Source organism: Terrapene carolina, unplaced genomic scaffold, assembly GCF_002925995.2.
Source record: "Terrapene carolina triunguis isolate 2854851 unplaced genomic scaffold, T_m_triunguis-2.0 Scaffold69, whole genome shotgun sequence".
NCBI lineage: Eukaryota > Metazoa > Chordata > Testudines > Emydidae > Terrapene > Terrapene triunguis.
In genome coordinates this window covers 45,275,356-45,298,298 of record NW_020664420.1, presented here as the reverse complement: position 1 = coordinate 45,298,298, position 22,943 = coordinate 45,275,356, and the positions used below count along the sequence as shown (strand labels likewise).

Here is a 22,943-nt window from a genome sequence, read left to right as displayed (position 1 = left end):
AAATATTTGGCTGTGTTCCCATTCAGAATGAATACAAATTCTAAAATACCAAAACTCTTCCATGAAACAGATATTCAGTTTTGACCAACTGTAGTCTTCACAACCATCCGGAATGGAAATTAGAGGTGGTAACAAAAAAATTCTTTGTAAAAATGTCCCCGTTTTTCACCAGAAAATGTTTGTGAACATTTTCCATCTGCCTCTACCAGAAAGTTGATTTTTTAATATATTTTATATTTAAAGAAAAATTAAAACTTCAGTCTTTGGGAAACTGATAAGGCCACCAGAGAAGGGCTGCTTTGGTGAATCTCCCCATTCTGATAATATTCAATCCCCACTCAAACCCTGGTTTTTGCATAAGGGATAACTAAGATTAGTAGAAAATACACTCAGCACTGGAATAGATAAAGAGTCAAGTGAACATCATTGTTGTCAAGTGCAGATTTTCTGCATGTTGAGTTTGACAGTATTTGATCCTGGGCTGCAGAAGCATATGAACTTTAAACTGATCCCATTAGACGTTTCTCCTGTTTGAGCTGCATGGAACAAGCCCACAGTTCACCATCTCAGAGTCTAGCAGAGATAATTTGACCAGCCAAAGAGGCATAAAACAAGATAAAAGATGATTGAAAAAAGCATTCCGTTATTCAGAATCTTGAGTTGTGTGTCAAAGGAGGGAGGAAAAACCATTCAAATTTTCCTCCATTTATGTTGTACATAGAAAGATTTTTAGACACTGAATAATACCTGGAGAAAATGGATTCCATGCTTGGGATTCTGTATGAATATTGAACTCCTTACATTTAACATGTCTACTGATAGTTGTAACAAATTATTCAGCAGGCTAACAAGTCTCCTGTGTATCCCAAATCCCAGGGCCAAAATTGTAAGTCAGATCTTTAATGGTGTTCCTAGCAGCTAAATCCACCTTAAGTACTACTTTGCTGAATGAGTCAATAGCCTCTCATTTTAAAGTTAACAAAAATTAGGGAATTTAAGATCTATAAAGAAATCTGACATCTATAGCTTTGGAACCTAAGACATGAGTCATGGAACCTAAGACATGAGATACCACTGAAATATGTATATGTATACATGACTCTGTGTGGGGAGCACTTTCAGCTGCCACAACAGACAGGAAAATCTTGAAATGGCAAGCGAGGGCTACAAAAATAATTTATTTTCTCCACATGGAAGGTAATTATCTCTGTTTATTTCCCTTTCTAGACATTCTCTGCCTTAATGAATTACATCACTAAAGTATTAACAGAATATTATTCTTGAGGCCCTGATCTGGAACCCAAGTACGTGCATACATACGTACGTACACACACACACACACATACTCACACTTGTGAGAGAAGTTATACACATGCCTTGCATGGAGCCTAAATTTGTTTTAAAACATTGTCCCAGTTATATCTTCCATTGTCTGTAAAACTTTATAAATATTTTCTTTCTGATGTTGCCATTTTCAGCCAAACACTCTTTTTTGAAGAGAGCTCAGATTAATGAGGCTGCTTTTGTTTGACATCTTCAACATAGATACTTCAGTGTTTTACTCCCAAACGGTTTTGTTTATGCACCAACATAATCAAAGATATTAGTGCACCTGTGCAAATAGCATGATTATTAATTACTGCTTTAGAATCAGCAGAAAGAACAGAAAACATGACACCTGGGGTGGTTTTATATAATAGGCCCTGATCCTGCGATATGCAGACCCATGGGGACCAGGGTGACTGTAGCTAAAAGGGTCAAACGGATGAAAAAAATTCAAGGTTGAGTGGGATTTTCAAAAGTGTCTAGGGGAATTAAGTACCCCAGCTCCCAAGAGCCACAGCCTTGATATAAGGATGATTTGATTCAGCATTCTAGTGGGAGCTTGACTCAGACACAGTGGGCCAGATTCTCCTTGCTTTCTCCACTTACTTCACACTTACTCTACTGTGAATCGGGATTAACTTCACTGAAGACAATAAAGTTACACCAGTGTGAAGCTGGTGTAAATGAATGTAGATTCAGTCCTGATGCCTCCAGGAGAGTAGACCAGACCCAAACCTGCTTCACCCTTGGACAACTGTTTGCCCAGTGCCAGGTCATACCTCCTGGCCAGTGCACAGTAAGGCATGGCATAGCTCTGCCCTCACCCCACTGCATCCCCCAGCTCTAGGAGCTTCTGATTGTTTATCTTGTTACGATAAAAGGTCTCGAATTAGGTTTATATCCCATAAACTCAGTAGACTGCCCAGGAATTATTTTATAAGGGCTAGTTTGTGCAACTCTTACGTTGTTGCACACTTACTTACACAAGTAACCCTACTTTTTAAATAGAGGTCAAATTCACAAAGTTCCTTTTCTTTGAGATCTGTGGAGTGTTACTTGTGTGAGTAAGTGCTCACCAGTATGAATAAGGATTGCATGACCTAGTCGCAAATGAGCTTCTCTACTAATACTGCATTAACTAGTCACTTAGCGGTAGATTCTGATACTAGTGTTGAACAGTACCTTATTCAACAAGTCTCGTCAACTGCTGTCTGGCATGAGTAAGGATGGCAGAATTTGACCCATAATTTTTGAATAACAAAGGAATTATTTTTATATGCCATATTATTAATAGAATTGGGGCCCTTTGTTTTATATTGGGCCAATCCTGCAGCTCTATTCATGTGAATAATCCTATTGGGCTACCTAAATGAATAAAGAATATGGAACTGATCCCTTTCCCTGCTCTTAGTAATTCTTCAGTGGCAAAGATCAAAATTTCCATAAAGGGTGTTCTTCCTCCAGCATCTAATCTTTAATAGTGTGAGTTTCTTTCGTCAGGGTATTATTGACTTTCTCCATCCTTGTTATGTCTAGATAGATATAATAGTTTTTATGCTTAATTTTCTTTATGCCAATAAACTCCTGTCTTTTTAAAATGATGTGTCAAATTGTTGTTCTTATCTTAATGCCTTTCATCTCCTTGTTTATTTTAACTCACAAATAGCTATATAATTAAAATGTATCACGTTATTTCCTAGGTCCTTGCTTTTTCTGCATCCCTAAAGCCTAAGGTCTAACAATTAACTTGAGTTATTTTTCTTCACAATTACCACAGAGGACTGAGTTTTTTAAAAGATTGTATTTGCTAAAAGTGCTAGTTCACATTCCATACTGGGAACTTTATTTCCTACTAAAATACACTTAGTAAGAAAGCTTTCACCTACTGCTTTTAGTTATAGTTACTGCACAGTTGTAATATTTTGTTTTTTGCTAGGCTCTGGCTTGGCAAACGTAAAGGTCATAATAGAACACAGACACTATGGGCCAGTTTCTCTTCTGCTGTAATTCTTTTGACTTCATGGAGTTATACCTGTCAAATGTAGCCCCTGAGATTTTTATACACATGAAAGTTCTGGGAATTTCAAGGTACTTTTTTCCCCTTCCTGTGGGTTTTCTCAGAAGTACTGAAGAAACATAGAGACCTAAATCAAGCATATTGTATAGCATCCGATTTCTTATTTTTAAATCTGATTGCAAAACTGCATGAAGCTCAGCAGTGTTGAAAGCCAATGCTCAGTGGTTCAGAGCAGAAACAGAGACCCAGAAAGCTAAAAAAAAAAAAAGTGTGTTAAAACGTAGGACTAAATAAAAGGGGGCATGGTTTTTACCTAAAAATACATGGATATGGAGGTGGGTGTATGGGTGTGGAGCACAGAAAACTTATTTTCTTAAAGTATCAAGGTCACAGGTCAAACAGTACTCAAATTCCATAAGTAAAAGAAAGTAACTATGTTAATTAAGCAAGGCAATGGTATGGCTAAAGTTTTCATGTGTAGTCATTTGGCAGGAGCACCCTTTAATTTCATATTTTTATAAAAACAAACAAAAAACCCAAACACCGTCTCCAAGAGCATTCAACTCTTCCAAACGTATGGGGAGAGGGGGCTCACAGGAGTTTAGTGTCAAAGGGTTAGAATCATAGGGGTAGAAGGGACCGCAACCACCTGCCAAGATGCAGGATTTGCTGTGGCTAAACTATCCAAGACAGAGGCTATCCAGCCTCCTTTTGAAAACATCCAGTGAAGAAGCTTCCACAGTCTCCCGAGGCGTCTGTTCCATTGTCCTATTGTTCTACAGTTAGGAAGTTTTTCCTGAGATTTAATTTAAATCTCCTATGCTGTAGTTTGAACCCATTGCCCCTTGTCCTGCCCTTTGTAGCAAAAGAGAACAACTTTTCTCCATCTTCTTTTATGGCAGCCTTTCAAGTATCTGAAGACTGCTATCATATCTCCGCTTAATCTCCTCTTTTCCAAACTGAACAGACCCAGTTTGTTCAGCCTTTGCTCATATGGCTTGCATTCCATCCGTTTGATCATCTTTGTCACTTGCCTTTGCATCCTTTCCAGTTTCTTTACATCCTGTCTATACATTGGTGACCAATATTGGACACAGTACTCCAGCTGAGGCCTAACCAGTATCAAGTCGAGCAGAACTATCACCTCCAGAGACTTCCATGCTATACCTCTGTTGCATTTACTTTTTTGCAACAGCATCACATTGCTGACTCATGTGGAGGTTGTGATCCACCACAACTCCCAAATCCTTCGCAGCTGTGCTGCTGCCAAACCAGTTATCCCCCATTCTGTATTTATGCAATTGTTTTTTCTTCCTTAAGTGTAGCAACTTACATTTGTCTTTGTTGAATTTAATTTTGTTGTCTATAGTCCAGACTCTCTGACTTTTATCTCTGTCCTCCAAAGTGTTGGCAACTTTGTGACATCTGAAAACTTGATCAATATGCTCTTATACTTAGATCCAGATCATTAATAAAGATGTTAAACAACACCAAACCCAGAATAGATCCCAGTGGAACCCCACTGGAAACATCCCTTCAATCTAACCTCTTTCCATTAATAGTTACTCTTTGTTTGCTGTTGCAGTCATGGATGCTGTTAGTAGCCATTGTTTCTCCAGCATTAGGGAGATAGGTTTCAAAAAGCTTTAGTTAGTTATATTAACATTTACCGTATAAATCATTGGAGGTCAGACTTGTACAAAAAAGCCATATTAGAATTAGAAAAAAATCATCTGTATAAATGTGTGTGGACTGTTAGTGCAATTGGAAAATGGTTACCATTTGAATAACAGTGTCAATGGAGCTGGGAGGCAAGTTAGCTGTAATTGTGTGTTCTTTAACTTAACTATCACTTGTCAGACTTGGGGGCGGGGGGCACTGTTTGGTTTGATTGTTTTTTGTAAATATTACAGGGTTACATGACATACTATTTTTGTTTGTGCATGTTTAAGATTTTCCATATACAGAGTGAAAAGTATATTAAAGCACCCTTATTAGGCAACCTCTTATAATAAGACACCATGCTAAAATATACTCCAATGTACTGAGCACAAATCCATTTTGCCTTAATTGGGAGACTCCTCTCAATTAGTATAATTGTCAGTCCCTGGAGTGGACCACTTCAACAGATTTTGCTGTTTTATTAATTGCTTTTTTTTTTTCAGAAGGATGGGTGAAAAGAACTGTGAATTGCTCTACTTAAAATTTGATTGTAAATATATTGGGCCTGATTCTCCTCTTACACCAGTTTTACGCTGGTGTAATTCCATTGACTTCACTAGAGTTACTCCATATTTATAACTGTATGTTTGAAGACAAACAGGCCCCTGAGGTGTAACTTTTGGGGGTCTGCTTCACCTCTCACTCATAAGGATGTAAATCAAGTATAAGTACATTGAAGGCAAGGGAATTATGCTGGTGTATGAGAAGGGAATCCCACTGACTGTATGCGTATGTATAATAGATATAAAATCCTTCCAAGGGAAAGTTGAATAAATGTTTATCAATTAGCAATGGGGGGAAATGAACCTTGCAGTCTCTCAAAGGAGAGAAACATTGGAAAGACTGGAAATTCCAAGTGAGGATTACACTGAGAGAGAAAGAGCTTATTGATGAAAAATAGCCTTTTTTTCCACCTGCAGATAATGTGTATTCAAAATTTTCCAGTTTCAGAAGTCTTAAATGCATTGAATCTGTTTGATTTCTGTGGCTTGTCTTCAAAGCTGAGGAAATCTGGAGCACTTTGGTGTGAGTGCATGCAGTTATTTTGTTGTTGTTAATTTGTTTGTGTTATTGTAGTGCCTAGGAGCCCCAGTCATGGACCAGGACCCCATTGTGCTAGAACAAACACAAATTAGAAAGACCAGCCCTGCTTCAGAGAGCTTACAATCAAACCCATTAAAAAAAACTGTTTTGAAAGGTCAAAACACAGATTTTTTCTTTTGGAACACCCGTTATGTTGGAAATCCCTATTCTGTTTTGCCTCAGACTTTCCAGAAAAATTTTACTCTGGCAGAGGACCATGCAATGAAGATTCTTGTGATATTAGAGTGGGGGGTCAAAATCAGCCTTCTAATGGAATGGAAGATTAAATCTTAGCTGTGGACACAATGCAACACATATACAAATAACACAGTATGTAGCTTTGGGGGCAAAAGTGGTTTTTTTTTTCATATTTATTATCAAATGAAATGTAGAGACAATCAATCAAAATGCTACAGAATGAAGCACTGGTTTCTTTTTTGTTTGAGTCAGAACAACAATTTAGTGTCATAATAGCAACTGTGTCCCTCTGATGGTTACCAATGATATTGAATTGTTATTGCAGATAAACCTGCAAAGGAAGATGAGAGTCACTGGAGTTATAACCCAAGGTGCCAAGAGGATTGGAAGCCCAGAATATATAAAATCTTACAAAATTGCATATAGTAATGATGGGAAGTCCTGGGTGACATACAAAGTAAAAGGCACCAATGAAGATATGGTAAGACTGAGTCACCTATGTGTGTGAATGAAAATCCCAAGGTATATCTGACTTCTGAAAGCAAAAGGTATCTCCAGAAGACGAGTCTAATTGTCTAACAGAGAAAGCACTTTTATGTGTGTTGCCTTATTTTTTCTGGAAAACATAGCAATACATTTCCACTTTGTCTGCTAAGGCTTTCTTATTCTTTAATTGATGGTTCTATAAACACTGTGTCCCCAGGCTAGAATAATCCTGTTTATTACACTTAACTGATTTTCATTTTAATTAGTTTACCAGTAATTACTCATGACTCTGTTTTCAATTTAGTTTTAGTACATTGGCAGATTAATGTTAACCCTTGATACCCTAGAACCCATTCATCAATGCTAATGTCCGCATTGCAAAAATGGTGTCCTCCTGTAAAAAAACAAACCAACAAAAAAATATTTACAATATAGTTAGAATTTATTTTTATACAAAGCAGCACAGAATGCTTTACTATGAGAGGTAGGCTAGAAGTAAGGCACTTCACAGAGTTGGACACAGTTTCTGTCATGTAGGCAGAGGGAATGCTGTGTTGAAAAGACTGTAATGAGGCGAGGAAGCGAAGTGTAAGAATATCTAATTACAATGAAGTGAGAATAGAAAAATCCTTTAAGGGCCTGATTTGAATCCCATTGCAGTCAATGGAATCTCTCCAGCTGACTTCAGTGGAAGTTGGATCAGTTCTTAAATAAGGGAGGGGAAAGTAAGTGTGGATCAGTGTTTATAATTGCAGACTAAAATGAACAGGGACATTTTAATACACAAGTTGAAGGGAAGATGTGATTTTACTGTATTAGTAGCTGGAGCATGAGAGAGAGAGATCCCAATTCAGCAAGATTCTTAAACACATGCCTTACCTTAAGCACGAGCACTACTCATCAAGTAGTTCTACTGAAGTCAACAAATAGAAATACCCACATGCTTCCAGTTATGCTCAAATACCCTGCTGAATCCGGCCAGATTGGGGAGCATAGGTGAAGGAGAAGCCTCTAAATGGGGAAAGTCATGACAAACAGGATAAGACTAGAAAAGGAAGTGGATATATATAAGTCCATGAAGATAAAGTAAGGATCCAGTTGTGATCCTTGTACTATTTGAAATGTGTGATGATTTTTTTATTTTTTATTTTATTGTTGTCGTCACAGGTGTTCCATGGAAATGTGGACAACAACACTCCCTATGCCAATTCTTTCACACCTCCAATAAAATCACAATATATCCGACTATATCCTCAGGTTTGCAGAAGACACTGTACTTTGAGAATGGAACTTCTTGGCTGTGAATTATCAGGTCAGTTTTCCAACAACACACCATTGTCATAGCATAAAACCGCTTTGTTCCTGTGGTTTAGAATATTTATTCCTGGTATAATTCCATTGACATCTGTGGTGTTACAGCATGGTTGAATTTGATATTCTTTGTATTTAGAATAGGGTATATATTTTTGTACATATTGACATCAAATTATTTGTTGCTTGAAATGGGTACAGAAGGCTGAGGTATTTAATGCCTATTTTGCTTCAGTCATCACTAAAAAGGTAAGTAGTGACCAAATGCTTAACAAAACTAAAAATAAACACAGGAATGGAATGCAAGTCAAGATAGGGAATGATCAGGTTAAAGAATATTTAAATATGTTAGATGTATTCAAGTCAGCAGGGTCTGATGAAATTAACCCTAGGGTACTTAAGGAACTACCTGAAACAATCTCTGAACTGTTAGCTATTATGTTTGAGAACTTGTGGACGAAAGGTGAGATCCCAGAGGACCGGAGAAGGGCAAATATAACACCTATGAACAAAAAGGACCCAGGGAATCCTAGACCAGTCAGTCTAGCTTTGATACCTGGAACAAATTATTAAACAATCAGTTTGTAAGCACCTAGAGGATAATAGGGTTATAAGGAATAGTCAACACTGATTTGTGAACAAGTAATGCCAAACCAAACTAAATTCCTTCTTTGACAGGATTACTGCCCTAGTAGATGGGGGGAGCAGTTGACATGATGTATCTTGATTTTACTAAGTCTTCTGACACAGTCCCACATGACATTCTCATAAGTATACTAGGGAAATGTGATGTAGATGAAATGACTATAAGGTAAGTGCAAAACTGACTGAAAGACTGTGCTCACAGTGTAGTTATCAATGTTCACTTTCAAACTGGGGGGACATATCTAGTGGGATCCTGCAGGGGTCTGTCCTGGGTCCAGTACTATTCAACATTTTCATTAATTACTTGGATAATGGAGTAGAGACCTATAGAATTGGTGGATAACACCAGGCTGGGAGGGGTTGCTAGCATTCCGGAGGAGAGGATTAGAATTCAAAATGACCTTGACAAATTGGAATGACATCAACCAGATGAAATTGAATAAAGTCAAGTGCAAAGTATTATACTTGAAGAAAAAAATCAAATGCCCAACTACAAAATGGGGAATAGCTGGCTAGGTAGTAGTACTGCTAAAAAGGAATTGTGGGTTATAATAGATCACATGTGGAATTAGTCAATAATGTGATGCAGTTATGAAAAAGACTAATATCATTTTGAGGTGTATGTAAGACATGGGAGGTAATTGTCCCACAGTACTTGTCAGTGGTGTGGCCTCAGTTGGAGTATTGTGTCAACTTCTGGGAAACATGAGGATAAGTTGGAGAGTGTCCAGAGGACAGCAATGAAAATGATAAAAGGTTTAAAAAACCTGATCTATGAAGAAAGGTTAAAACAACTGGACATGTTTAGTCTTGATAAAAAAAAGATTGAGGGGGAATATGATAAGGGCTGTTATAAAGAGGATGGTGATCAATTGTTCTCCATGTCCCCTGAAAGTAGGACAAGAAATAGTCCACTTAATCTGCAGCAGGGAAGATTTAGATTAGTTATTAAGCAAAACTTTCTAATTATGAATATATTTTAGCACTGGAACAGGTTTCCAAGCGAGGTTGTGGAATGCCCATCATTGAAGATTTTTAAGAACAGGTTAGACAAGCACCTGTTAGGGATGATCTAAGTATATTTGGTCCTGCGTGTGTGCAAGAGGCTGGATTAGATGACCAGAGGTCACTTCCAGTGCTTCATTTCTGTGATTCTCTAATTATTTATTTACAGTAGCACCTAGAAGTACCAATCAAAATTGTGCTAGGCACTGTACAAACACATACTGAGGGACAGCCTGTGCTCCCCACCCACAGCTTACATCCTGACTAGACAAGCCAAACAAAGGGTAGGAGAAACAACAGATACGGAAGTCAAGTGACTTCTCCAGGGTTACATAGCAAGTCAATGGCAGAGCTGGGAAGTGGACACAGGTCTCCAAGTCCTGCCTTCCTGTTTAGTGCCCTATCTACTAGACTATGCTGGACAGGCACTGTATAACAAGCTCGAAATTGCAAGAGTTCAGTAAGCTGCAGCTGAAGAACTTTCAAAGCAAAATAAAATACATTGTGCCTGGTTGCTTTTGATGAAGTTTGATTTGATTTGATTTAGATTTGTTTTGTGACTTTCCTACAGAAACTGTGATTGTGTCTTGGAGCAAAAGTCAATAAACTAGTGAGCCAATATAAACCCTCTCAAGGTTTGTTGTAGCAAAGGTTATAGCACATAAATGTAACACTTGACCCCATCCGCTCTCTAACATGCAAATTCTTTATCTGTCAAAAGAGATCAACTTTTCACCACAGGGATTGCTACAGTAAATTCATTTTGGGATGATTTTACCTGGCTTCCTGTTTTACTGTATGAACAATAGTCATCTGGTTCCCGAATGATATATCACAACAGTCTGAGTTAAATAATTCTTGGTCCTCTAGTGACATCAAAACCAGATTCAGAAATTAAAAGTTAATGCATTAATCTCACTGTAGCCCTTTTCCAATACAGATAGATTTGAAAGTAAATAGAAAATCCCGTCTTAGGTGCTTTAGTGTATTAGATTTTTCTTTCTACATTTTCCATTTCTGGAACCACAATTTAGAATAAGTCCTTGCCAGAATGACCAGGAATTGTTTTGCTCAAAGAACTGTGAAAGCTACTAAAGTGAATTCATTTCAGTGGTCTCATCTCAGTTTCAAGGTCACTATTCCTCAGCACTGTTGTCACAGTCTGGGCTCATCAGAACAACTCTGCCTCAGTGGAAAGCCAAGTACAATTACACATAAAGACAGATTAATGCAGTCTAATTCCAGGTGGTTTATCTGAGGTTGAGATGCATTCTTAGAGGTCTGGGGGTTTCAGAACTGATTTTTTTTTTTTTAATGAAACCTTTCTAATTAAAGAAAGTGTAGCAAGATCAAAAGATGAACCTTTCTTAGGCCCCAATTCAGCAATATACTTAGGCACAGGGCTAACTTTAAGCACAGTAGTCCTATCTAAGCAGGGCCATAAGTGTGTTTTATATTAAACAAGCACTTTCTATTCTTGTGCCAGCCAACTATAAAATGAACATTTATTTCTTTCCCTGGCTTTTTTTTCCCCCTGAAACCCTCTGCATTTAGAGCCAGATTCTGGCAATCTTGCTCATGTTGAGTAGTACCTTATTCAGAAAATGGTCCCATTAGTATTCATGTGTCCTTCTGTAGAGTAAGGTACTATACTACTCAATGTGAAGAAGGGAAGCAGAAGCTGCCCTTCACTTTTTTTTGACTGGCATTCTTGGATTTACAGAACACCTGTTTGATTTCTCAAATGGACCGATTGAAAGTGAGAATTATAGGCAACATGTGTGTTTTCATATAACCAAGCAGTCTGTTATTTTTCATAAGCAAAGTCTTAAAATCTTTTTTTTAATTCACCAATAGATACATACGGCAATCAAGACAGAACATAGTCTTTGTATTAAAATAATTGGCTTGCTCTGCTCTTACCACTCCTTCACAAACCCTAGCATAAGGCAAGACAAACGTAGTAATTTGAGCACAAGCCTAGGTGATAGGAACTCTTGCGTGCAAATATCTAGCTTTGGCACTGATTACTTCTGAGTTCTTGCACAATTATATGAGATGCTGAGTGCCTCTTGAGAAGTGCTGAGCGCCTCTTGGGAGGTGCTGAGCACTGCTGAAGTCAATGGGAGTTAAGGGTACTCAGTGTTGTAGAGGACATGGGCAAACTGACAGACAAGATGTGCTACAACCAAAGACCATAGAGAGCATGTCTGCAGCTGAGTATGGATTATCCCAATCTCAAGACCTTGAATTATTGGTCTCCTAGTGCCATCTTGGCTTCTTGCCTTGTCATTCTGAGAGCTTTCAGTTCCACTTCTAGTGTGCATTTCTGTCTTAACCTTGGTCTACCGCATTGCACCTTATCCCAGCGATTCCAGTCCAACACTTCCCTTGTTATGTTATTTGGGTCTTTCCTTCATGTATGTCCTAGCCATCACCATTTCGTTTCCATAATTTCCTATCCTGTCTTTATAATCATGAGTATTATAATACTCCCTCACACCATTTTTTTTAAATAAAAAGTTTTTTTGTACATACAAAGTATTGAAGGAGTCTCCTTTACATGTCCTTTGCACCCTGGTTCAAAGCCCAGACATCAGAAATTACATGTGTGTGTTTGGGGGGAGGGGATAGAGGGGGTTGTTTTGTTTTTTCTGGAAGTATTCAATTAAATATGTGATCTATAATGGATGTAATTTTCTTTGATATAGCAATAATTTGTTGTCCCTACTCCTGTATCCATATAATGTTATCTCCTGCTTTAGTACCTCTGCCTCTCTTTCTGCTAGCAGTTTAAGATTTGTGGTATCCTCTTCTTCCCTCTAACTTTTGAAGCTGGAAAGAAAGTGTAAAATTACATGTGTGCACAAGCATGTACAAGGGTGGGTGCAAAGTAGAAAAAGTAGACGAATGCAATTGATGGTTTCATTTTCTGTGATGTATTGTTTTTCAACTCTGGCCCAAACTGTTTTGACAGCCCATTTTTGTGTATCAGGCACTTTCCCCTTCCTCCTCACCCCACCCCTTCTTCAGATGAAGCACTCTTAAGGACAGCCCTAGTAATCCAGTAGAGAAACTTTGATACTGAATAATAAGCAAACTGAATGAATCTCTCTCATTTTTAACTCCAGTCAAGACCTATATATTGCTCCCTTCCACTCCCACTGCTTTGATATAGCGTGGTAGTGAAAACAAGCCCTGAGACAGGGTTTTCTTTGGCAACTAGCCTGAGTTGCCATCATATCACCGTGGCTACACTTTTGTTTTTTGCACACTAGCTTGAGAAGAGCTAGTGCGTGTACATCTGCCCAATCTAAGAATTACATCTCCCAACTGCAGTGTAGACATGGCCTCGAGGTATGCCTACACTGCAGTTAGAGGTCTGACTGCAGTACGAGTAGACGTAGCTGAGCTAGGTAGCTTGAATAACAATAGCAGTGAAGCTGCAGCAGCATGGCATAGGTGGCAGCGCAGGGTCCTAGATGAGCTTGTATGGCATTTGCTGCAGCAGCTTCACTGCTATTGTTACTCAAGCTAGCTAGATCAAAGTTAGCTCAGGTATGTCTACTCGTGCTGCAATCGTACCTCTAATTGCAGGGTAGACAAAACCTTAACCATTCTCCTAGCCAGCCACATACCCTACCTTTTCCTTATTCCTTTTTATCGCAAGAGCCACGCAGCCCATCTGCCTCTCCTCGGCCTCTGTTCTCTTGTTACTATGCTACCATCGTATGGTGGTACCTTCTGATCTATGGAGGTCATGGCAGCAGAACTATTGTGTTCATCTAGTTTGACTTCCTGTCTAATACAGGCCATAGAATTTTCCCAAAGTAATTCCTAGAACATATCTTTTAGAAAAACTTGCCAGTTTGATTTAAAAATTGTCAGTGGTGAAGAATCCACCACAACTCTTAGTAAATTATACCAATGGTTAATTAGCCTCACTGTCAAAAATTTGTTTTATTTCCAATCATAATCTATCTAGCTTCAACTTCCAGCCATTGGATCATGTTGTATCATTCTCTACTAGATTGAAGAGCCCATTATTACATATTTGTTCCCTATGTAGGTACTTAGACTGCTCTAATTCTGTCACTATAAGGCACGTTTTCTAAACCTTTAATCATTCTTGTGGCTCTTCTCCAAACCCACTCCAATTTATCAACATGCTTCTTCAATTGTGAACACCAAAACTGGATACAATATTCCAGCAGTGGTTGCACCAGTGCCAAATATAGAGGTAAAATAATCTCTCCACTCCTACTTGAGATTCCTCTGTTTATGCATCCCAGGATTGGCATTTGCTCTTTTGGCCACAACATCACATTGGAAGCTATGTTCAGCTGATTGTCCATCATGACCCCCAAATCTTTTTCATCATCACTGCCACCTAGGATAGAGTCCCCCATTCTGTATTTGGTCTACATTGTTTGTTCCTAGATGTATACATTTAGTCTTATTAAAGCCCACTAGCTTTTGTTTAACATCCTCCAGAGATAGCGGAATGGAAAGAGTGTTATCATTACCATATGATGAGACTATATCATGTGTTTTTCTCCCAAATACAGAACAGAAATATTTATTGAATACTTCTGCCTTTTCTGCATTATTATTGATAATTCTACCACTTCTATCTAGTAATGGACCAATACCATTGCCAGGATTTTTGTTGTTGTTGTTCCTAATACTTTAAAAAAACTTCTTATTGTCCTTAACTCTGCTCCAACCTATTCTTCCTCCTAGTAGATCTAAATGCACCCTGCCTCTGCCCAATGAATAACCCCTCATAATTCATTGCACAGCATCATGTCTGTTTGGAATCACTTGTTAAATTTTATCTTAGAAATCTAAAAGAGGAGAGGAGAGGCAGGACCAATATCCATCAATGTCCATCCTCATCTGCAGTCACAGTAAACCATGTGGGATATGGCCACCTGATTTTAGCAGACAATCCCTGCTTAGTTCTCCAGAGGAAGCTACACCCCCTCCTAGCTATAATATCTGTAGTCTACACCTGGCTGCTGGTATATGGTTTTTGGCACTATATCAAGTTATGAAAAAGTACAGATGTGCTTAGTACTCAAGGAATTTTCCTCAGCACTAGTAGCATTAAGAAAGAAATACGTATTTTATAGAATTACACTTCCTTGGTGTTAAGACACCACTACAATGGGACATGGTACAAGAGTAGAGTAGAATAAATTAAAGGAAACAATGGGTATGTGCTGGATAGGAATTCATGTATATACATGAGGCTGAGACTAATGAAAAGGACTGGGGGGAAAAAATCACCTTTTTTACTTTACTCTGTAAATGTGTTAGAAAATATTTTGAGTTCTCTATCTTGTTTTCAATTCTTTCAACATGTGTTATAATAAAATGCCTTGAATTGTCAATTTTTGGTTTGATTGCAATTTCCTCCAAAGATGTTCCTGATTCCCTAGGGCCCTTTCTGTGGGAACTGCTTTCTTCCCCCCCCCCCCCCCCCCCGTAAGATGGTTTATGGGTCTCCGTACCTCTAAGGGCAGCTAGTCATCAACAAGAGCCCTTAACCCAGTGTTACTCTGCTTTAGCTGGAGTGGGTTTCAGTGGCCTGGGTTCTTAACTACTAACTGATGGTGCCTCCACCTGATTGTTTAAGGTATTCAGGAGCCCAGCCTTAGCTCCCTATCTGGTTTTGACTATTGCTGACCCAGTACTTCTCCCTATGCTTACCCTTATACTTCATACATACTCTTCTGACACCTCCATAACAGATGAGGCAACCATCAAGGTACATTTTATTTAACAGGGGAAATATAGAGGAAGCATATAAAGGGAAGGGGAAGATTGATCTGAAGGGGTACATCAGTAACACTCTATGACCCGCAAGTAGTCAGGGTGGGTTTCCCTGGATTCACGAGTTTATTCCACACTAGTGGGTGCCATAATGTGGAGGAACCCTTGTACCTTCATGAGTCGTTGCAGGCCTGGAGGTTGCGGCGAGGTGATGAGGGTGCCTATTCACCCAGTGGCTAACCTATTTGCTGCAGCAGTAGATTTTACAGTAGAAAAAGTCCCAATGGTGGATCGGGCCTCCTCAGTGTTTCTAAGTGAAGTTGCTCTCTTCCAGAGTAGTTTGGCAAATCCCTTTCAGAGCAAAATAGGTAACCTCCCCAGGCAGGGGGGGAGAGAGACAGGAGATCACTCACACTCCCTCAGGCAGGTCCATCTCCCCCGCTGTTGGCTTAGTCAGCCATCCATCTCCCAGCTTTCACCTAATTATAAGGCTCCTTTATTAGCAAGGTGAGCACACTGCAGTTTTCCCCATCTCTCATCTATCTGGCAACAAGCTTGGCTCCCTTTCTTATCAGACCCACTAACACAGGTTATACCACCAAAAAAAAAAAAAAAAAAAAGCCCCTAAAAGGCACTGTAGTGAAGTAAATAGTCTCCTTTTCACTTTTTTTCAGGTTGCTCTGAACCTCTGGGGATGAAATCAGGGCATATACAGGACTATCAGATTACTGCCTCCAGCATCTTCAGAACACTCAACATGGACATGTTCACTTGGGAACCTAGGAAAGCCCGGCTAGACAAACAAGGCAAAGTAAATGCCTGGACTTCAGGTCACAGTGACCAGTCACAGTGGTTGCAGGTAAAGTTTCACTGTTTCACTAATGTTCTTAGTGTCCATCTATGTTCTATATGTTCTTGTACTGGAAAGTTTTGTTGCTTTAGAATCAAATCTTGCTTTTCTCACCTGGGTATGTAGGGAACAACAGCAGTGGAACCCATCTAGATCAGCTGCACATGGGAGATAAGGCTCCAGAGAGCCCAAACTTGGGTGCCTGCATCCCAGTATCTCTCAGTGCACTACATTGTTGTTCAATATGTGTCAACATGCAAAAAGGCATGGTGAGGGTGGGTCTACAAACTGAATTAACCTAATCTTCCCCTCCACCCATTTATGAGGTGCTAACAGCCATGAGTATTACTACAGCTAATGAACTCAAATACACCGCTACCTCGATATAACGCAACCCGATATAACACGAATTCGGATATAACGCGGTAAAGCGGTGCTCCAGGGGGTGGGGCTGCGCACTCCGGTGAATCAAAGCAAGTTCAATATAACGCGTTTTCACCTATAATGCGGTAAGATTTTTTTGGCTCCCGAGGACAGCGTTATATCGAGGTTGAGGTGTAGTGGCTATCGATTACTGTACTGGATGCTTGACTGCCTGTTGAGAGAGATTCTATCCCCCAGCTCTAGCAAAACTCCCTGGGACAAAGCCCATTTATTTGAACTTTTGTATAAGGTGAGCAAATTTGGCTCCTAGAAGTTAACTATTCAAAATTACCTTCCCCCAATACTTTTGAATCTAGTAAGATTGATTCAACACATGGATTCATTATGAAGCTGTTCACAAAGGTTGTTTTCAGACTGAAAGTGATTTATAGAAGTTACTGGTAGGCTAATGGGAAAGATAGCAACAAATCACCATATGGAAGCCTATTTGACCAGTCGTGACATTTACATTTTTGAACTGTTGTATGTTGCAGTGTTTTGAGACAACTGCCAGTTTGGAATGGAATTCTCAGCATGAAACCTCAATAGCGCTAGAGGTGTGCTACTAACCCCCTGCAAGCTTTTCACATATAAATGATAACTTATTAGCTTTTTTACCCACAGTTGCTAAGCAATTTAGCAATGTGATTACTATCTCCTCTCTAAGCTTATACACAGAGGGAAAAGAAGTAGTGTCTATTTATCATTTGAATAATTAAAGATGTCTGGATTTGGTGAACTTTTTTAAAAAACAGTCTGTCGAAATACAGTAATGTTTTAAGTCTTTTTAGTTTTTTTCAGGAGGAAGTGGTTATTGTGTTTTGTGGTGAAGGAATGGAAAAAAGTGTCTCTCCACCAAAAAGAGAGGCAAGCCAGATCTAGAGTAATTTAGTCTCCGTTGCTGATCCAAGGGAGCCAATAGCATTCAGAAGCTATAAAAAAATGCTCTGTGATGTTTTATTCTATTTAGGGTGACAATGGATTTGTCATTGTCTACAGATGGTAAGGGAGTTAGGGAGCTACAAAACAGAGGAAATGACAGCATTTCTTATTTTCTAACATTTTCTGTTTTGTTCTAAATGCTTTCCTCTCTTTTTCTTCCCTTCCCTCAAACTAACTTGAGTATGCAAATTAATTCACATCACATTCATTTGATTGCTGGCAGGTTTTCCATCAGTCAGTCCATAAAACTTACGCTTTTTTTTTCCTTGTTAAAATTTGCAAGAAGTCTATAAGGCAAGTTAAATCTGGAAGGAAGACTTTTGTTTTGTTTTTAACTTTCGTAATATGATTGCAGAACATTTCATGGGAGCATGACTATTTTCTTCCCTTTAACTTAATATAACATGCTATGGATAACTGGAAGTTGTTATATTTATGGTACTTTTCCTAGAAAATACTATGTTTCAGTAAAACTGGAGGCATTAAACCATTTGAGTTTTCAATGCATAGACTAGTTATTTTGTACTGTAGTCCAATGCCTCTGAATTCATGTGCTTCAGTTATTGAAGTGCCCAAACACTTCAAGTCTAGGTAACAGCTCTGTAGGAAAGAGGATATACCCATCATTTAAATTTGTCTCCTTATTGTTTTTCTCTTTGGGAAATTCCCTTTATACTCGTCACACTGCAACCTTTTAACATAGTGACTGCTTTTTCACAATGCTGCTTTCACAGAATCTAGTAAAACCTTATTTGTAGGAAAAATGTATAAAAGCAAAGTTATACATTTTTTTCCTCAATCGCTGCATGTTAGTATGGAAGCTCTTCCTTGCAGCTCCATATCTAAGGTTGTGTTCTAAAATGTGCTTAAATTGAGGCATAAATTTCTGTTTTTCTCTAAAGAAGGTAACCCATCAGTATGAAACTTCACACAGTATTAGCTATCATGCCCTTTGAATTTTCTGTACAGTCTTTATTTGGGCATAAGCTTTCATGGGTAAAAAACCTCACTTCTTCAGATGCATGGAGTGAAAGAGGATGGGTATATCCTCTTTCCTACAGAGCTGTTACCTAGATTTGAAGTGTTTGGGCACATCAAGAACTGAAGCATATGAATTCAGAGGCATTGGACTACAATACTTTCACTCCACACATCTGAAGAAGTGAGGTTTTTTTACCCACGAAAGCTTATGCTCAAATAAATCTGTTAGTCTTTAAGGTGCCACCGGATTCCTTGTTGTTTTTGTGGATACAGACGAACATGGCTATCCCCGATACTTGGACAGTCTTTGTTTTGTTTATCTTTATTTTATTTTTTATTAGGAAGTCTTTGACATTGGGCTCTGGCTGAAATTGATCCTTGGCCCTTCAAACTTTCATTGTTGACTGTTGTATTTTAAAAAATATTGTGGGTCTACATAAATGTTGGTAGAAAGAGGTATCCTGAGTAGATCTGATGCAACTTGTTGTTTTGGGGGAAATATTGATTTTAGGATCATTTTTAGCCATTATTATTCATCATAGCTGGAAGTTTATGTTCCAATGGTTGCCAACTTATTTGTGTAATGCAAATAAACATTTTTTTTACTATTTATGGCAGCTGTTTTACACTGTTCCCGTGGAGCTCTGATGTTTTAAGAAAACCATTGTTCCCTCAAAAATAGACTGGAGCAACAATCCATGTCATCTTTTAATGTCTCTCATGTTGATTACATTTGAAGGAATCAACTAAGCATGATCAGAGAGAACACCAATGTTGATACACAACATATTGCTGCTAGAGATTGATAAAATGGAATCACTGTAGCCAATTAGCTTTAGATGTGTATAGATTTCTGTTTCACACCTAATTGCTAAAAATAATATAGTAGATTTTTTATTAGTATTTCCTCCGCCACTGAACATGGTCTCCAGTATCAGATGTTGTCTTGGAGCTTTTGCACCAATATGATTAGATATCAATTGGAATAACTCTTAACTTTGCTTATGCTTTCAGCATAATGCAGGACCACTATTTTTACCTTCTAAGATCCTGATGGTCTGAGGCACGGATGGAGAGTCTTATTCAAAATAAGTCATCACTTTCTTTGTGTTATATTTGCAGAAAATAACATCTGTCTATGATACTGTTTTGTGCAAACTTAGGATCTGTGTGTCTTCATTTATACAGACTCTTTTCTGTTTAGTAAAAGATTTGCATGTTCATTTTCTAGATAATCAAACAAAAGAGATATTGTTATTGATTTGTTGGAACAGACCAGTGGTCCCTTTAGTTAGTTTTATCATATGCTTCTGAGGAAAGCAGCATCCTTAAAGCTGGTATAAATTGCATCTGATTATTCCCCTGGCACGGGGGGATCTCCAGTGGCATAAAGCCATTCATGCCGCACCTTTCTGTTTTTCCCTTGGAAAAAGTGAATGGACCAGGAATGTGAGGGCAACATGACTAGAGTGCATTGAGCTCCAATGCTTCATGGCTGGTGTAATGCCCCCTAGGTGCCAACATAATTCAACATAAATTGGAGCAGCTAATTCTGGAGTCAAAATGCCCTTGGCAGCCCTGGCAATTGCAAGAGTGCAAAAGTGGTATACAATCAGCTTTCCCACCACTGTGTTATAGGGTATCGCAAATTGAACATGAGCTAACAATGTGATGCGGTTGCAAAGAAGGCTAATATTCTGGGATTCTATTAACAGGAGTCTCGTATGTAAGACATGGGAGGTAATTGTCCTGCTCTACTCGGCACTGGTGAGGCCTCAGCTTGAGTATTGTGCCCAGTTTTGGGCACCACACTTTAAGAAAGATGTGGACAAATTGGAAAGAGTCCAGAGGAGAGCAGCTAAAGTGATTAAGATTTAGAAAACTTGACCTATGAGGAAAGGTTAAAATAGGCTTCCAAGGGAGGTTGTGGAAGGATTGGAGGATTTTAAGAACAGGTTAGACAAACACCTCTCAGGGATGGTCTAGGTTTACTTGGTCCTGCCTCAGCATGGGGGGCTGGACTAGATGACCTCCCAAGGTACATTCCAACCCTACGTTTCTATGATTCCAGTCTTGCCTGGGTTCACTTGAGTTTGCTGCTCTTTACCCAAGAACTGATCTCTTGAAGGCATTCTGATATTTTAATAGTGATAATGGGTTCATCTGTTGCCAAGTACAGCTTATCTGGATCCAAGGATCTGGCCCATAAGTGTGTTAGAATTTGATCCTTAATTTCCAGAGTTCAAAACTTATTGCTATACATATTGTCATCTGCCAAACTGTGCAGTAGAATTGCAGATTATAAATAAACCATTAAATGAAAGCACATAGCTTGTTTATGATTGTGCCATAATAGAGACTTTTTAACACGAGTAATTAAAAAAAATTACTGTGTTCTTTGGATGACTTTTAATGGTCTCATTGTGTCAGGAAATTTTAGCTTAGGCTTTCCTCATGGACAAAGAGTCAGTGTGTCATCAGAAGTTTATATACTGCTTCACAGAAAAGTATTTGGTGTTAGAAATAATTATTATTGTGTTAGAATTTACATGGGTTCTTTTAATTGCTGGTCTCATAATTTGACAAGGAGTGAAAACTATCCTAGGTAAGAGGATACATGTAAATATAATAGTGGGTTGATTTTAGTTTTTATACTAAGAGTATTCTTTCTGGCATCATTTTATATTTCAAATTAAGGCCCATTGTTTAATTAAAATGGGTTCAGTGAATCAGAAGTATATTTTCTCTTCACTGACTAATTTTAAAAACTGCTGAAAGTTGGAATAAGGAAAAATGCTAGTTTAAGAGCAATTTGGGTAATTAACAGAATGAGGAAATTATATGGCTTCTAGATGGCTTGGAGTACATAAACAGCATATTATGACAGTGTTTTTAAGATATAAAAGTATTCGGTGGAAATTGTAAGCTTAATTATAATATGTCATAAAAGTAGATGAATCCCTCCATGCAGCTCCACTGAACCTCAGCCAGTACCACCAGGTAGGAGAGGGGAATTAAAACCCTTTAAAATCTAAGCCAACTCTTTCTCCTGTGCACCCTCACAAAAGGCCTCTCTCCTGCATGTGCGCTCTCTCTTTGCACCAGGAAATCTGGTATCCTCTAAATATAGTGGATTCGGTTGTTTTGGAGAGGTGGGGGTAGGTGAGAAAATTGTGTGACGGCTGTTTAACCTCTCTCACCCACCCATTGCCTGCAGGAGTTCATGACTATGTCTTATAATTTGTTGTTTTTCTGCTACAGTTCTTCATTTTTAGTTCACTGATGATCAAAGATGAGAAGGTAGATAATTGAGGAAAGACCTAATATGGTGGGAACAATTTAATGAACAGAGGTGATGAATAGTGGGTGGGTGAGTGACTCTTACTTTTGTATTGTTTGTGAAGAATTTAAAGTGTTGGTGTTGGAATCTATCTGTTGATATGTTGAGGCAGGAGGCATTGATATTGTTCCTCAGAGTTTTCCATGTGGGATGGGTAGAGTTTATAAAGATTGTTTCTAATGATCTCTCTACATCTTGAATGATCTCTATGATCATTGTTCTAATGCTCTCTCTAGATCTAGAGCCCAAGCTGGATTCAGTTATGGGAACTAGTGGATGTAGCAACTTCCAGTTTAGATAGAATGGGAAAAAAGCCAACTGGACAGTGTACTTTAGAAGATTCTCTGTTTTGTACAATCAGCCTGATCTCAGTGCCAGGTTGTACAGCAATTGATGAGTATTCCAAAGACCAACTGTATTTCTGGAAGGTTTTCTTAGGCCTTGTCTACACTATGGAGGTGAGTCGACCTAATTTACTCAACTCCAGCTATGTGAATAATGTAGCTGGAGTTGACGTAGCTTAGGTTGACCTACTGCGGTGCCTACACCACGCTGGGTTGATGGGAGGCACTCTCCCATTAACTTACCTTACACTTCTCTTTCCAATGGACAGGGCTGGCTCTGGCTTTTTTGCCGCCCCAGGCAAAAAAGCCTCTGGCCGCCCCCCCGCCCCCCCCAGCGGCCAGGGGGAGGGCGCGGGGGGGGGAGGGCGGCCAGAGTGCCGGGGGGAGGGCAGCGAGCCCGGCTGTGGCCCCACTCTCCCCGGTGGCCGGAGCGCCGCGCCGCCCCCCTCCAGGTGCCGCCCCAAGCACCAGCTTGGTTGCCTGGTGCCTGGA

The 22,943-nt window shown here is 39.0% G+C and overlaps 1 protein-coding gene across 2 annotated transcripts in view; it reads left to right on the top strand.

Annotated features, from left to right (window-relative positions):
* The window catches only part of EDIL3 (EGF like repeats and discoidin domains 3), a 434,555-nt gene that overhangs the window by 341,096 nt on the left and 70,516 nt on the right, over nt 1–22,943 (top strand). For both annotated transcript variants that reach the window (XM_024216158.3, XM_024216234.1), the window contains exons 7-9: nt 6,672–6,827; nt 8,000–8,144; nt 16,246–16,430. In XM_024216158.3, coding sequence (XP_024071926.1) covers nt 6,672–6,827; nt 8,000–8,144; nt 16,246–16,430 — 486 coding nt within the window. The remainder of the gene's footprint in view (nt 1–6,671; nt 6,828–7,999; nt 8,145–16,245; nt 16,431–22,943) is intronic.